The following is a 13,340-nucleotide window of genomic DNA, read 5'->3' on the forward strand; positions in this document are numbered from 1 at the left end:
TTTTTATGTTTAGTATGTTGTATTTCAGTTGTGCCATGTTAGCCGGTTGCAGGAGGATTACGTAGGGTCAATTGCCTCCAGCATTTCATGTGTAAATAAGGGATGTTCAGAGAATGATGACACAAAAAATTTATAAATAGTAATAAAATAATTTATGAATAATAATAAAATGATTTAGGACCATTTTGATTCGAAAAATATTTTATATTATTTTATTATTAATTTTTTTTAGATTTTTACATAAAATAATTTAAATTTTTTAATTTTAAAAAAATAATAATATTAAAAAATAATATTTTATTTAACTTTTATATTTTATTTAAAATTATCTCATCTCTAGATTTAAATAAGATTTTTTTAAGTGTTTACTTCTTTGCAGGACAAACATAAGAAACTCCCATCTTCTTACGTACCGGCTGAGTGGCTGTTGCTTTCGTGGGATACCTCGTGTTGAATCATCAGTGACGTGGATAAGTCAATAAATTTATTGCCTTTTATAATAATAATTTCGACGAAGTTTCAACGATATTATTGATGGATAAGGTTAGAATGGCTATTAAATGTATTCACTAAATATATATATTAGTATAAATAAATTTTTTTATTTAAGTATTCTTTAAACATTATTACTTATTAAAAAAAATTATTAATAGTCACTTATTTAATTATTAAAAAAATATATATATATATATATATATATATATATATATATAAGTAGATACAGGGAACATGTTTGATAATAGTATCATTTTTCATAATTGATTAATCTTTTAAAGTATTGGACCGGATGCAGGGTGGTCCTTCCCTAAAATGTTACATTCTGAAACTTCACTTTTTGCAGTATAAGCATTATAGCTTACATGGTTACAATTACTGAATGGCATAGCGTTTGATGTTGTGCCATCAAAGTTTATATGAGGGAAAATTTTAGTCAGATCTGATGCCGGAGATGCCAATGCCGAAGCTATGTCAGACTCGAAGAAGAATTCTTCAAGAAGTGAGTTAGTTGTGGTAGGGGATGAACCAGTAGATCTGTTGAGAAGTGAAGTCGAGGAGGGGGTCAAAATTTCAAAATCAACGGGATTTTGCAGCAGCTCGGAGATCATTTCTTCCAGTTGCAGATCCTCCTGCGGGAAGAAATAAGAATGAACAAGTGAAGTGCTTAAATTAATTGACTGCGGCTTCAATTCAAAACTTTAAGAAAAAATGAATAGCAGGTTGAAGCTGAAACTCAAATCCATTCTCACCTCGGTAGCTGCATCTTCTCCCAATTGATTTTCTGCAGCGTGAGCACTAAAACTTTTGTCTCCACAATCCACAGGTGTTGTGTTAGATATTGTTTCATAAAAAATCTGAGGTGGTGTAGTAGCTTCAGCTTGAACTTCTAATGCTGTGGTAGGAGATGAAACAGCAGTTCCGGCAAAATTAAAGTTTGGATCTGTGGAGCTCTTTTTCTGTTTACGAGATAAACGACAGAGCACGAAGGGTTTCTGCATGAAGTGAATCAGGGCTTTAGTACAAAACAGTGAAAGTCTATGATCTAATTGATTTTTTTTTTCAAATGTGAGCGCGTTACCTATGTTTAATATCATCTACATGATCTTCAAAATTTTTCATCATAATATGTTTAATATTCAATTGTTTTTATGTTTTAATTTTCAGTTTTTAAAATTTTGTTGGTTTTTTTTTTTTATATAAATGTTTTGTCTTTAAAAACCAATTATGGCTTATGACGATCAATACCAACATTTCTAGAAGACTAATTTCATTTATCACTCCACACACTACACACCACATATATTTTAATTTTTTTAATTTTTTATTACAAATATGTGGTATATGAATGATAAGTAGAACAATTCAATTAGTTTAATAAGAATTAAATAAAATATTAAATAATAAAAAATAATATTAAAATATGTGATATAAGATAGTGGGTAGCATCCATCTTCCCATATTAGATTTCAAGCACATACTCTCAAATTAAGATAAATCTCCGCCATCGCTTTTGGTGAATTTGATTACCGAATTGGTATGTAAAATGGGGATTCGCTTTTGCATTTATTAATCTGAATGAATGTTATAGTCTGCCCAAGCTTGGCCTACTTTTTAAGATAAGTTATTCTATTTTAAAATAGCTAATATAGTGTTATGCACTTGAAAATAAAATTTTTCATTAAAAAATATTTGTTCGGTTGGATGGAAAATTAGTTTTTTATTTTTAAAAATTCTTTAATCTAAAACAAAGTGTATAATTAGAAGTGAGCTACCTAAGCCCCGTCCGCTTCTCCCCGCATCTAAGGGGCGGTGGGCGGTATATATATATATATATATTATACATATAAGAATATAAATATTTATATATGTACAAAAATATAAATATATATTTATATTTTAAAATTTGTGTATATATAAATATATATATATTACAATTTGTTAAACTTGTTCACAAAGTATGCACTAGAAAATTTAAAAAATACATAATTTAAAAAGTACAACTTACATAAAATATGCACTAGTTAATTTAAAAATTATATAGTTTAAAAATTACTACTACAACTTACACAAAATATGCACTGCAAATTTAAAAATATATATATATAATTTTTAAATTATAGTCATATTTACAAAATTTAAATTTACAATTTAAATGTAAAAATTTATTTTTAATTACTTTTAAACCTAAAAATTTTAAACATAGTGAAATATAGTCCATATTTAAAATGGACATGAGGCATGGAGGATTGGGAATGTGTCTCGCACCCTGCCACCCCCGCCCCATGCGGGGAGGGGTCTGGTGACTCTGGTCTACCCCGGTAGCAACCATATGTGTAATCAAGAAAACAACTGGAAAGAGCAACCATGATAAACCAAAAAAACAATTTAAATGTGTTGACGAGAACACGATTACCCCCAACGGATCATTGATAACTGGACACTCTCTAACAAAATGCCTAGACTCCCCACAGTTTTAGCAATTCCAATTTCCCAAAGCGGCGTCCGCTCTTAAAACAGTCCCTCACAAATTGCCCACTTTCACCACACTTATCACAACTCCCACCACCACCACCACTAACCCCTGCATCCTCCCTCCTCCACGTCCACTTCTCCCGCCACCTCGGCTACTTTGCATAGGACCCTCAGATGGGCCTAATGATATCAAGGGCTTTGGTGCAGCTGCGCTTGACTCAATCAGGTACTACTTTGCCACCCCTTCGCCTAGACCCTGAAATCCCTGAGATGGAATGAATATTGGTGGACGACAGCCCCTCCCCAGGCACCATTGTCAGGGATTATGAACTCGAACCCCTTTTGTCATTGACCCAATTCACTGTCCTGCTCAGCCTCTCCACCCATCTTCTTGGTTATGGAAAATAATTTGTATACATACCTCTGATTTGAACACAGTATTTTTACCCAGGTAAGGGTCCATGCATGTACACGAATTAAGCCCTTTCTTTACTCCTCAATGCAGATCTGCAACTAGTGTTTTTTTATAAAAAAAAAAACAAACAAACAAACTAGAGACCAAAAACCAGAAACCAACCTGACCGGGGAGGGTGCCATCGAGTTCCTTCAGGGTTGTGCAGTACTCGTGCATTACCCAATCGGTTATATTGCCTGGACGAGTCCCTGTATAGAATACCAGAAAGTTTTTCTTGCCAATCAACCCCGAGTCCGAATTGATTTTCTTTGGCTGACCCGTCACTTTCCAGAATCCAGCATTGGTTGCCCTTTTCGATCGCTTCCCATTCCTATCCTGTGGCAAGAAGAGCCACCACTCTGGATACTCCATCTTTATGCCACATATATCCAACCAGAATAGGCACAAATCTTGAGAGCCAAAGATAGTAGAAGTTAGAGCACTTTAGCAGACTATATATGGCTGCTATACATATGGATCCATGTCTCTTCACAATTTTTTTATCAAAACAAACTAAAAGGTGTGAAAGAGTACTACGAAGCTCAAAAGAAACATTAGTAGTCGCAAATTCAAGGCTGGACCGAACTGAAGTGGGTCAAAAAGTACTTAATAAATTAATTTACTTCACGAAAAATCATATTCATCTTCCTTTAAATCGTATCCTTTCATCGTTCTTGATGATCGCAACAGTAATTGACGGTGAAAACTTGATTATTAAAAGTCATTTCATGCAAAATATATTAATTTTTACAACTACAAGTTGAATTAACAGTTTATCCCGAGAAACCCTAAGCCTGAAGATATGATTAACTAAATCATTCTTCTAACTAGAGGAGGTGTTACTCCCACAGGAGGCCACCTAAACATCGTAAATGTTGGTTTTTTTTTTTTTTTAATCTTTTTTATATTTTGTTTTCAAATATCTTTCTAAATCTATTAAAAAAATTTAAAACATAAATATAAATTGTAAAGAAATACCCACCGAATAAGGTAAAATAAATTTTTTATTTCTATTATTTTTTATTTTTAAATATTTTTTTAAAAATAAAAAATTATTCAACATTATTAAAAATTACTTCCTTAATCATTACATTAAAAAAAAAAAGTATTCGAGACACAAATTCGGCCTCGAATTTGAGTAGCAAAGTATTTTCCAATTATAAATTTATTAAAAAAATATTTACTTAACAATTAAGTAAAATAAATAAATAAATCGGTTGCTAACCATCATTCGTGGGATAGACCTTTCCCATTAGTAAAACCTTTCACAGGACATCCTAACAACAATTTCCAAAAATAAACATAAAAATAGACTTAAGTTTTGCTACTTTTCAGGTCGAAGTACTGAGAAAGAGTCAAAAACTTATGGAGAGAGGAAAAATATAGTTATAAATATAATTATATATTAATTTATATATTAATATGATGTAATTAATAAAAAATAAATTTTATTAAAAATAATAATAATTTAAATTTTAAATATGAATAAATTAATATTAATATATATTAGTATATTATTATGTTTATATATAATAAAATTAAAAAAAAAAAAAAAAAAAAAAACATGAATCTGGGTTTGTAGTAGTAAAGGAAGTGTTTGGAATTCGGTGGCTAACCATCATTCGTGGGATAGACCTTTCCCATTAGTAAAACCTTTCACAGGACATCCTAACAACAATTTCCAAAAATAAACATAAAAAAAGACTCAAGTTTTCCTACTTTTCAGGTCGAAATACTGACAAAGAGTCAAAAACTTCTGCAGAGAGAAAAAAAAAAAAAAAAAAAAAAACATGAATCTGGGTTTGTAATAGTAAAGAAAGTGTTTGGAATACGGACAAATTCACCCAGAAAAATAGGGACAAGCACTAACATTTTACTTCTCAGGGAACAGTAAAAACTGTACGTGCTCCGTTTTTCTTTCTCCGTGAATTTGCCGGTATGCCTAGCCGTTCTCTAACAGTAATAGAGAGATACGTACTTCTCAAATCCCAGGGATCCCATCGGCAATTCTCGGCTTCGAAGATGAAGTCAACTTCATTATCCTTCCCAGTGATCTTCGACCTCAAGAAATCGATGACCTCCTCGTCCGGGGGACTGAATCGCATCCATTGTTTCAGGTTTGGAGGCAATTCACCCATCACACAAACACATGTAGAAAGTGAGGACGAGAGCAAAGAAACTAGAAAGAGATGAGACTTGAGAGTTGTATGTAAGTGCGTGGATAAATAGATGTTTTCTTTATATGAAGTCAAGCTGCCTTTATAAAATTATAAATCAGGCCCCTAACTTCTTGATGAAGCTTGCACTTTAGTCCTTAATTTTTAATTTTTTTTATCAAAATAGTTTTTTAAATTTGAGCATATTGAGTTTAGGCCTGATTTAGTTATACAAACCGTCTCTTTCTATTTTATTTTTAATTATTATAATTTTTTAAATTTTTATATAAAATATAATAAATAATTTGATATTTTTAAATTTTAAAATAAAAATTATATTAAAAAATTATTTATAATATTTTTTTTAATTTTTAATTTTTATCTTATCTAATTTCATTTCATCTCATATACATAATTAAATGAGGGTTTAGAAGTCTCAATTTGTTTTCATACCATCCTTTCCATTAGCATGGTGTCAATAAGTAGTTATTTTCTTCTAATAATAACGAGACATCCGCAAATATAACCAACTGATGTGATCATATATATAATACCCATGCAAATCTTTTTACCTTCGTTTATACAGCTATCTTTGAAATGAGGAGAATTTTTATAAAATAATTTATAAAAATAATATATTTTATATAAATATTTATATTTTAAAGATTTTTTTTTTTTACAAGAATATACACTATCTTCATCATTTGTATGACATAATTTAATTGGTAAAATTTTAATTTTAATTTTTTAAATTAAATTATATTATATAAATATTTTATTTTATATATTATCTATACCGATTTATAAATAGAATTATCTTAATCTTATAAAAAAATGTACGTAAATCATTAATCATTATTTATTTATAATGGATTTGTCTACTGTCATTTCTTATGAGTTATTAGAATGTTATTGAAAGTATTGGAGGTTGAAGGTTTGAACCTTGCTTTCTAGAAACTACTGAGATCAAAACATGACTTGTCCAGATACAATGGAACTACTCGTTCTCAATTTGTTTGGTTTCGAAAACATTTTCAAATAATTGATATCATAAAGAAATATTATAATATTACTTGATTGGGTGGATGAGAAGATGACACAATTTCTAGTGTTATACGAGTCCTGCTATCCGTACGCGTTACAAACGCGGTATTCTTTGGTATTCCCTTGCTGACGTGGCACGTCATTTATTTAAAAATAAAAAATTGGATAAATAAAGTGCCCATAAGCTTCGCAAATCAAGATTAGAGTTGGATAGAATTAAGACAAATGATAATAAATATATAATATTTTTTATAATATATTTCACAATCATATTTTCAAATAAAATGTATTATTGTAAAATATTATATAAAAGTAATAATATTATTAAAAATATCATCGTTTTACACTATATATTATAAAAAATATTATAAAGAGTGTTGTATGTGTATCATTAGTTTATAATGAATGGGATAAAGTGACTGTCGTCATCCTAGTTCTTCAGTTTTCCTACTTTAATATTAGGGCTTTGCTTCGATTAAAAAAGTTTATTTATTTTAATTGTTACATAGCTGGTGGCCTGGAAAAATCTTTCCACCCGTTAAGTTTTGGTTGAACATAAAATTTGTTTACTGTTCATTGGAAATGGGTAGAGGAAGTATTGCTACTATTATGTGCTGCCTCCCAATTTTTGGAAGAGCTTATCTTCCTTCATGAAGTAGGGTCGGCCAGGTTGCTGCAACATCAAATAGTCAGAACATCAGTCTGAATCAAAATGAGTACCGAAGACTGGGCTCCAAAAGTATAGACATTAATACAACTAATGAGCTAAACACCGAGCTGCTCACTCAGCTCGACTATTAATGCTAAAATGGAATCCAAAAATTGGAGCACCGACTCCACGAACTCCTCGAGCGACTTCTGCGGCCTACTTAATCCCGTCTAGTTACCAAGCTGATTGAGTCCTAATATCTACTCCACTGACCCATTGTCTACCATTCCAAAAGAAATGGTAGTTGAGACCATTAAGTAAGATTTTACAAATCTTAATAAATAAATTATTAAACTATCCAAATATAAATAGACATGCATGACAATAAAATAACATATGTGCATCATGACATGGATTTGGACATGTATGACGTGACTTGTAAATAGGGATTAAAAAAAGGAAACGGGTAAATTGGATCAAATTGAACTGAATTGGTGGATTTGACATGGTCCAGTATCGGTTTTATTTTTCTCAAAATTGATCGAAATCTATCTGAATTCTGTTTTTTTTTTTCCTAACATTGGTTTGGTTTATATATATATATATATTTAATTTTTTATATTGTATACCATTTTTATATATAATGTATATAATTATATATAAAATAATTTTTTATTATACGATAAATTTAAAATCATATATAAATAACTATATATTATCATTATAGTCTATTGTATTAGTAGTTATACTAATACTAATCACTATATATTATAATATATCATTATAATCCATAATACAATTATAATATACTACAATATATTATCACTATATTTTTATATACTATAATATATATACTATATTATATAAATATATATATATATATATATTATATAATACATTGGGCCGAATCAGACCGGAATTGATAAAATCAGAAGTATCGGTTTAGGAATATAACCGATGTGATATCAGTTCTTCAAATCTCAAAATCAGTATATATCGGTTCGCTTATAAAATATGCCCAAAATCTGAACGAACCGGACCTATTACACCCCTACTTGTAAATAAGATGGCCATACCTGAACATAACATAACTTTGACTTAAACGTGTCATGACTTGACATAAACATAACCTTATTACATATACATGTTTGTTTACATGAATTGCGGATGCTCTACGACTCCCCAGGGGTTGTATGCTCCTGTTGATACAATATCACATCACATACATCTGCATCAACGGTGTTGGGTTCATGACTTCTCTCCGGTAACCAGTTACTTAGGTCTCATTTGAAGCCTGTTGATTGTACTTCGTCAACCTAAGGAATTTCATATCCAATTTAAACACTCTAGTATAAATAGAGGAGTTCCATTAGAATAATTTCTCATCTTAGTACTTGGGATTATGATAAAATAAAAAGAAAACTTTCCAATCGATCAAACTATTTATCCCCAAATAACAGCCCTCCAATAAGAATATGACAAGTATGAGTTCCACTTTATCTTCATTATACCGCACCATACTAAACAACATCCATTTACCCCTAAAATCATCCCCACCAAATCCTTGCCCCCCCCCCCCCCCCAAGGAACCGACGCAGACCCTTCTCCCCCTTCTTGCAATCGACGACAAATCTTCTTACAATCGACGGTGTAGCTAGGTTCGACGGCGACAAATCCTGATAGAGAAACCTGTGATGGAGTCGACAATCTCTCACGGCCTCTCCCAGTTCTCGTTTCAGCTTTGACCATGGTGCTGATCCAAATGCCAGTGGTAGCGGCACGTCGAATGAGCCAAAGAGGAAGAAGGATGCCAATGCTTATTACGGTTTTACAATTTTTTTTTTCATTTTACTCGATGCTTAGAGTTGTCTTGAAATTTCTTAGTGAGGGTTTTGTATTTTTTACATTTTTTTTGTGGGTATGAAGAAAATGAGATTTGTGTGTTACGATGGTGATGGGTGCTATCGATGGTGCCATGGTGGTGTTAGGAGGCTCTCAATTGTCTCAGTGCAGCATTTTTTTTTTATGGCAAGGGGTTGTGGCACACGGTGGAGCTTTGGGGGTGGGTTAACAAAGGTTCTCTATGTATATATGTGTGTGTGTGTGTGCAACGACTTCCAAATTCAGGATTAATGTGGAGGGGCTATTGTGGGTTCTATCGTGCAGCATTGGAACTGAGATGGTGCTAAGAAACTGGAACAAAGTGGATCGTGGTTTTCACTTATATGACTTTTATTCTCAATTTCCTTACCCTTTTGCTAATTAATGTGCAAGTTATATTTGTCCACATATCACAATTTGATGGTTGGTTTTAAGCTGAGAGTTTAGGCTCTTTATCTTTTAGATCATTTTTTTTCAAAAGTTTACAACCTTTCCTTGAAAATGAACTAGTTTTTTTTTTCAAAATTATTTTTGATAAATCATTTAACTATTTAGAGATGATAAAGTTGGAGTTGTTGCTTCTTCTAATTCCAGATTTTGAAGAAGAAGAAGAAGAAGATGGAGAGGAGAAAAGCTTATTTTTGCCATTAATGGAAGGAAAAGTATTCAAAGCAGCCCCTGCACACCTTAGGTGTCATAGTGTAAAATGACCAAAAATACCCCCACAACAAAACCTCTCCCTCTCTCTACCCCGTGTGTCGCCCAAGCCCCCCTGCCCCCGCCCCTCCTCTACCCCCACCCCCACCACCCGGCGTCGGCATCCTCTCCCCCACCCTAACCCGGCGTCGGCATCCTCTTCTCCACCCCCACCCGGCGTCCATCTAGGCCAAATGAGAGATGTGATGGAGAGACTCATTTTTGGTTGTAAGATGCGATGGAGAGGGAGGAGAGGGTTGCCATGACTTGGGTTTGACGGTGGGGGTTGCTGGGAGGTCGTGGGGCTCGGTGGTGGTGGCTGGGCTGGCGTACGGCGGCGTCATGGTGGCTAAATTCATGTAAGACCCATTTCGGGAGAGGAGAGGGAGGGCTGCGCGTGGGGGCTGCCGTGGACGGTCGAAGGTGATTGGAGGGTCGCCGGTGTGAGGGAGAGCCGGTGAGGTGGTCAGTGGCGTTGCAGGTGGCGCACGACGGGGTTGGGTGAGTTGAGAGAGGGAATCGAGTAGGGGGAGGGATAAACGACGTCGGCTGTGTTTAAAAAAATATATATATTTTACACGTAAGGTGTGCAAGTGTGCAGCTGCTACAGGTGTTGTTCCGTAGAACAACTCTTAGTGGAATGGTTGTCCTCGAGGAAGAAGACTAGAAGAAGACTAATGCCCGAGTTGTCGCTACTGGGTTTTCTCGTCTTGACGTTCTCGTAGCGGAAATTTTTCTCTTGCAAGAAAGGATGGGCTGTTATTTCAGTATTATATCATGTAAATAAGTGTATTGTAGATTTGGTGTAATTTGTGACATGGAAACAAGTAAGCTGGAGGCTTTTATACTACTAAAATCAACCGAACCACTTAGAAATGTTTCACTAAAATAAAAGATTCATACACAACTTACACGTATTTCATGACATATTCATGTAATAGATGACATGAGATTCGTAGCACGTAACACATGACATGGAATTAATGACTTTTAACATAATAATATGTAACGATGATATAGCATTCATATAACGGATAAATGTATAACAGATAATCATGTAATAATAATAGACGATATGGCATTCGTGTAACAGATAATTGATGAAATGGCATGGTATATTATAACAATTACAATAAGCATAAATGACATGAATATAAACAATATAACTCTTATCATTCTACATACATAAAATACTAAGAGTAAGTTAGCAGTAACCTACAAAAGTGTAGCATACATTAAGTGAAGTGTAAAATGACACAAGTTGATATGAGATATTTTCTAAAGTAGAATATCTCATTTAAATTTCATAAAAATAAAATTTACTAATTTAGAACTAAAATTGCAAAGTTACATCTCTACTTGTGAGAAATTATAATTTTACCCCTAAAATAAGGATTTTGCAAATAGACTCTAAAATTTAGCAAAATTTACAATTCTTGTATAAATTTAATCAAAAATAGATATATGAACATAAAAAAAAAAATTAAAATATTAAAACTAATTCCAAATAAGTGAAACACCTCTTGGCCGATTCATTTCTTAGGCTAAAAATAATGTTTTATTGCAAGTTGGCTATCTAACACTCAAACATGCTTAAACCAAAAATGACAGCTCCAAAAATCATATCCTTAGTTTCTAAAATAATATTAGAAAATTAAAACACATATTCCATAAAATTTTGGACTCATCATATCAAGAAAAATACACAAAACATCAAGATTAGGTCAAATAAGATCAAACTTTTGTGTCTGTGGTGTAATACTTTCATAAAAACTTCAAAGACTCCAAAAGTCCATAAATAAAATTCGTAACATGTTCATTATTCAAATATAAGTTCTAGAATTTTTGAGAAAAAAACAACCAAAAATCATCAAACACAACCTAACACAATTGGTTTGTATGAAAACTATCAAAACTTAGTAACTATGCTTATGGACTTGAAACAATAAATCTTGTTTCAAATAACACCACCATATACCTCACATTCAAATTCTAACTAGATCTAAGCATCAAATCTAGCATGTCATGGAAGAACTTTCATCAAAAGAATGTATCAAAACCGAGAGCCTATTGATTGACTTTAAAACAAACTCCTACATGCTCATCCTCATTCCAACTCTAAACCATAACTTCATCATAGCAAGATGTACCAAGAATTTCACCAAATTTTTTATAAAATATCCAAAGTTCACCACAAACCTAAAATACTGAAAAAAATCTAGCATTTCAACTAAAAACACTAATGTCATCCATCAAAACTCCAAAAAAACAAAATTGCCAATACATACCCAAATAAATCAAAATCAATGATAAAAAAATATAAGAGCTTAGAGCCACAAATAGTAACATACAAAGCTTGGAATGAAGAACACAATAACTTAAAAACCTCTCTAGCTTTCTCTTAGTTTCCTCTTGGAAAAGCAAATGAAATGTGCTAAGTATGAAGGCAAAAAGCAAGGGGAGTGGGATATAATGAAGGATTGACAGGGTTGGATTAGTGAATGAAAAATGGATGGGAGTTTTACTTATGAAATTAAAGGAGAAAATGGTTGATGGAAAGGGTTGTCCTCCTGCTACTGTTGTTGCCGATTGACTAGGTGAGGTGTGATGGGAGAATTTTTTACTTGCATCAAGATACTATTTGGGGAAGCTTGCTCAAGAAGCTTGGCTAAGGTGATGGTTCGGTCGGACTAAATGAGGCTAACCCAAGTGCATCTAGTTTGTGTTTCGTTAGGGTATTGGTCATGATTTTGTTCCAATCAAACTTTTCTTGCTCAAGTGTAATTACCAAGTTCTAAGGGAGTTGTTAAATGTGTAATAGTGTGTAATTGAGTGGTTGATTGCATATAGAAGTGACTTAACTAAATGAGAAACTACTTAGTTGCAACCGGCCACTTTAGGGTTTGAAAAGTAATGTGGCAGTTTTTTCAAGGAATTTAGGGTTCCGATTGGCTTCCAAAGATTTGGAGATTCATTAGAGCTAAAATTCTCTTTTTATTGACCAAATAATATTTGGTTGGATGGAACAACGATTAGTGTAATAGAGCATAATAAAAAGTTTAAATCACACTATTTCTTCACATTTTGTTCCCCTCTTGACATGTGTCCTAGGGTTTCCAAATGAATGGCTAGGATTATGTCATGTGTCTAACTAAAAAGTTTCTAATGATTCTAAGTGAATTTGGACATCATACATAGGGATTTGACAACTGTTTGAATCAGTTGCCATGTGGCACTCTCTTAAAGAGTTCCTATTTAGTCGAAAAACTCAAAATTTTTTATCAGGCCACAAAATCCTAAATATTTATAAGTCTAATAGTGCAATGTGTCTCAAAATTATACTCCTAAATGCCTTAATTAAATAGAAAGGCAATCTAGTCTACTACTTACCCGAAAAACTAGAAACATATTATTTTACTGTAAAATACTAAATATTCATAGGAGTCTAATGATGTGATTAGTTTCATAAACTTATACTCCTAAGTACCTT

General features: G+C 32.5%; 1 protein-coding gene across 2 annotated transcripts; it reads right to left on the reverse strand.

Annotated features, from left to right (window-relative positions):
• Positions 1–732: 732 nt before the first annotated feature.
• LOC122309014 (protein NTM1-like 9) lies at positions 733–5,656 on the reverse strand. Of its 2 annotated transcripts, none has more exons than XM_043122347.1 (4): positions 5,403–5,656; positions 3,548–3,834; positions 1,248–1,490; positions 733–1,127 (listed from the first exon to the last, which is right to left on the reverse strand). In XM_043122347.1, the coding sequence occupies exons 1-4, from the start codon at positions 5,560–5,562 to the stop codon at positions 771–773; spliced, it is 1,047 nt and encodes a 348-aa protein (XP_042978281.1). In that variant the 5' UTR covers positions 5,563–5,656; the 3' UTR covers positions 733–770. The 2 variants fall into 2 exon arrangements, with proteins under 2 accessions (XP_042978281.1, XP_042978282.1); XM_043122348.1 differs by having other exon boundaries at positions 5,295–5,542.
• Between the last annotated feature and the right edge of the window lie 7,684 nt (positions 5,657–13,340).

The sequence above is a fragment of the Carya illinoinensis genome, chromosome 5 (genome assembly GCF_018687715.1).
Source record: "Carya illinoinensis cultivar Pawnee chromosome 5, C.illinoinensisPawnee_v1, whole genome shotgun sequence".
Taxonomy (NCBI): Eukaryota; Viridiplantae; Streptophyta; class Magnoliopsida; order Fagales; family Juglandaceae; genus Carya; species Carya illinoinensis.

What these genes read in the sequence shown, in the direction of transcription:
- LOC122309014 (XM_043122347.1), bottom strand. Translation starts at nt 5,562, where the DNA reads ATGGGTGAATTGCCTCCAAACCTGAAACAATGGATGCGATTCAGTCCC. An exon ending in GGATCCCTGGGATTTGAGAA is followed by an intron (nt 3,835 to 5,402) that starts GTACGTATCTCT and finishes TTGGCTCTCAAG; the next exon opens with ATTTGTGCCTATTCTGGTTG. An exon ending in ATGGCACCCTCCCCGGTCAG is followed by an intron (nt 1,491 to 3,547) that starts GTTGGTTTCTGG and finishes CACTTCATGCAG; the next exon opens with AAACCCTTCGTGCTCTGTCG.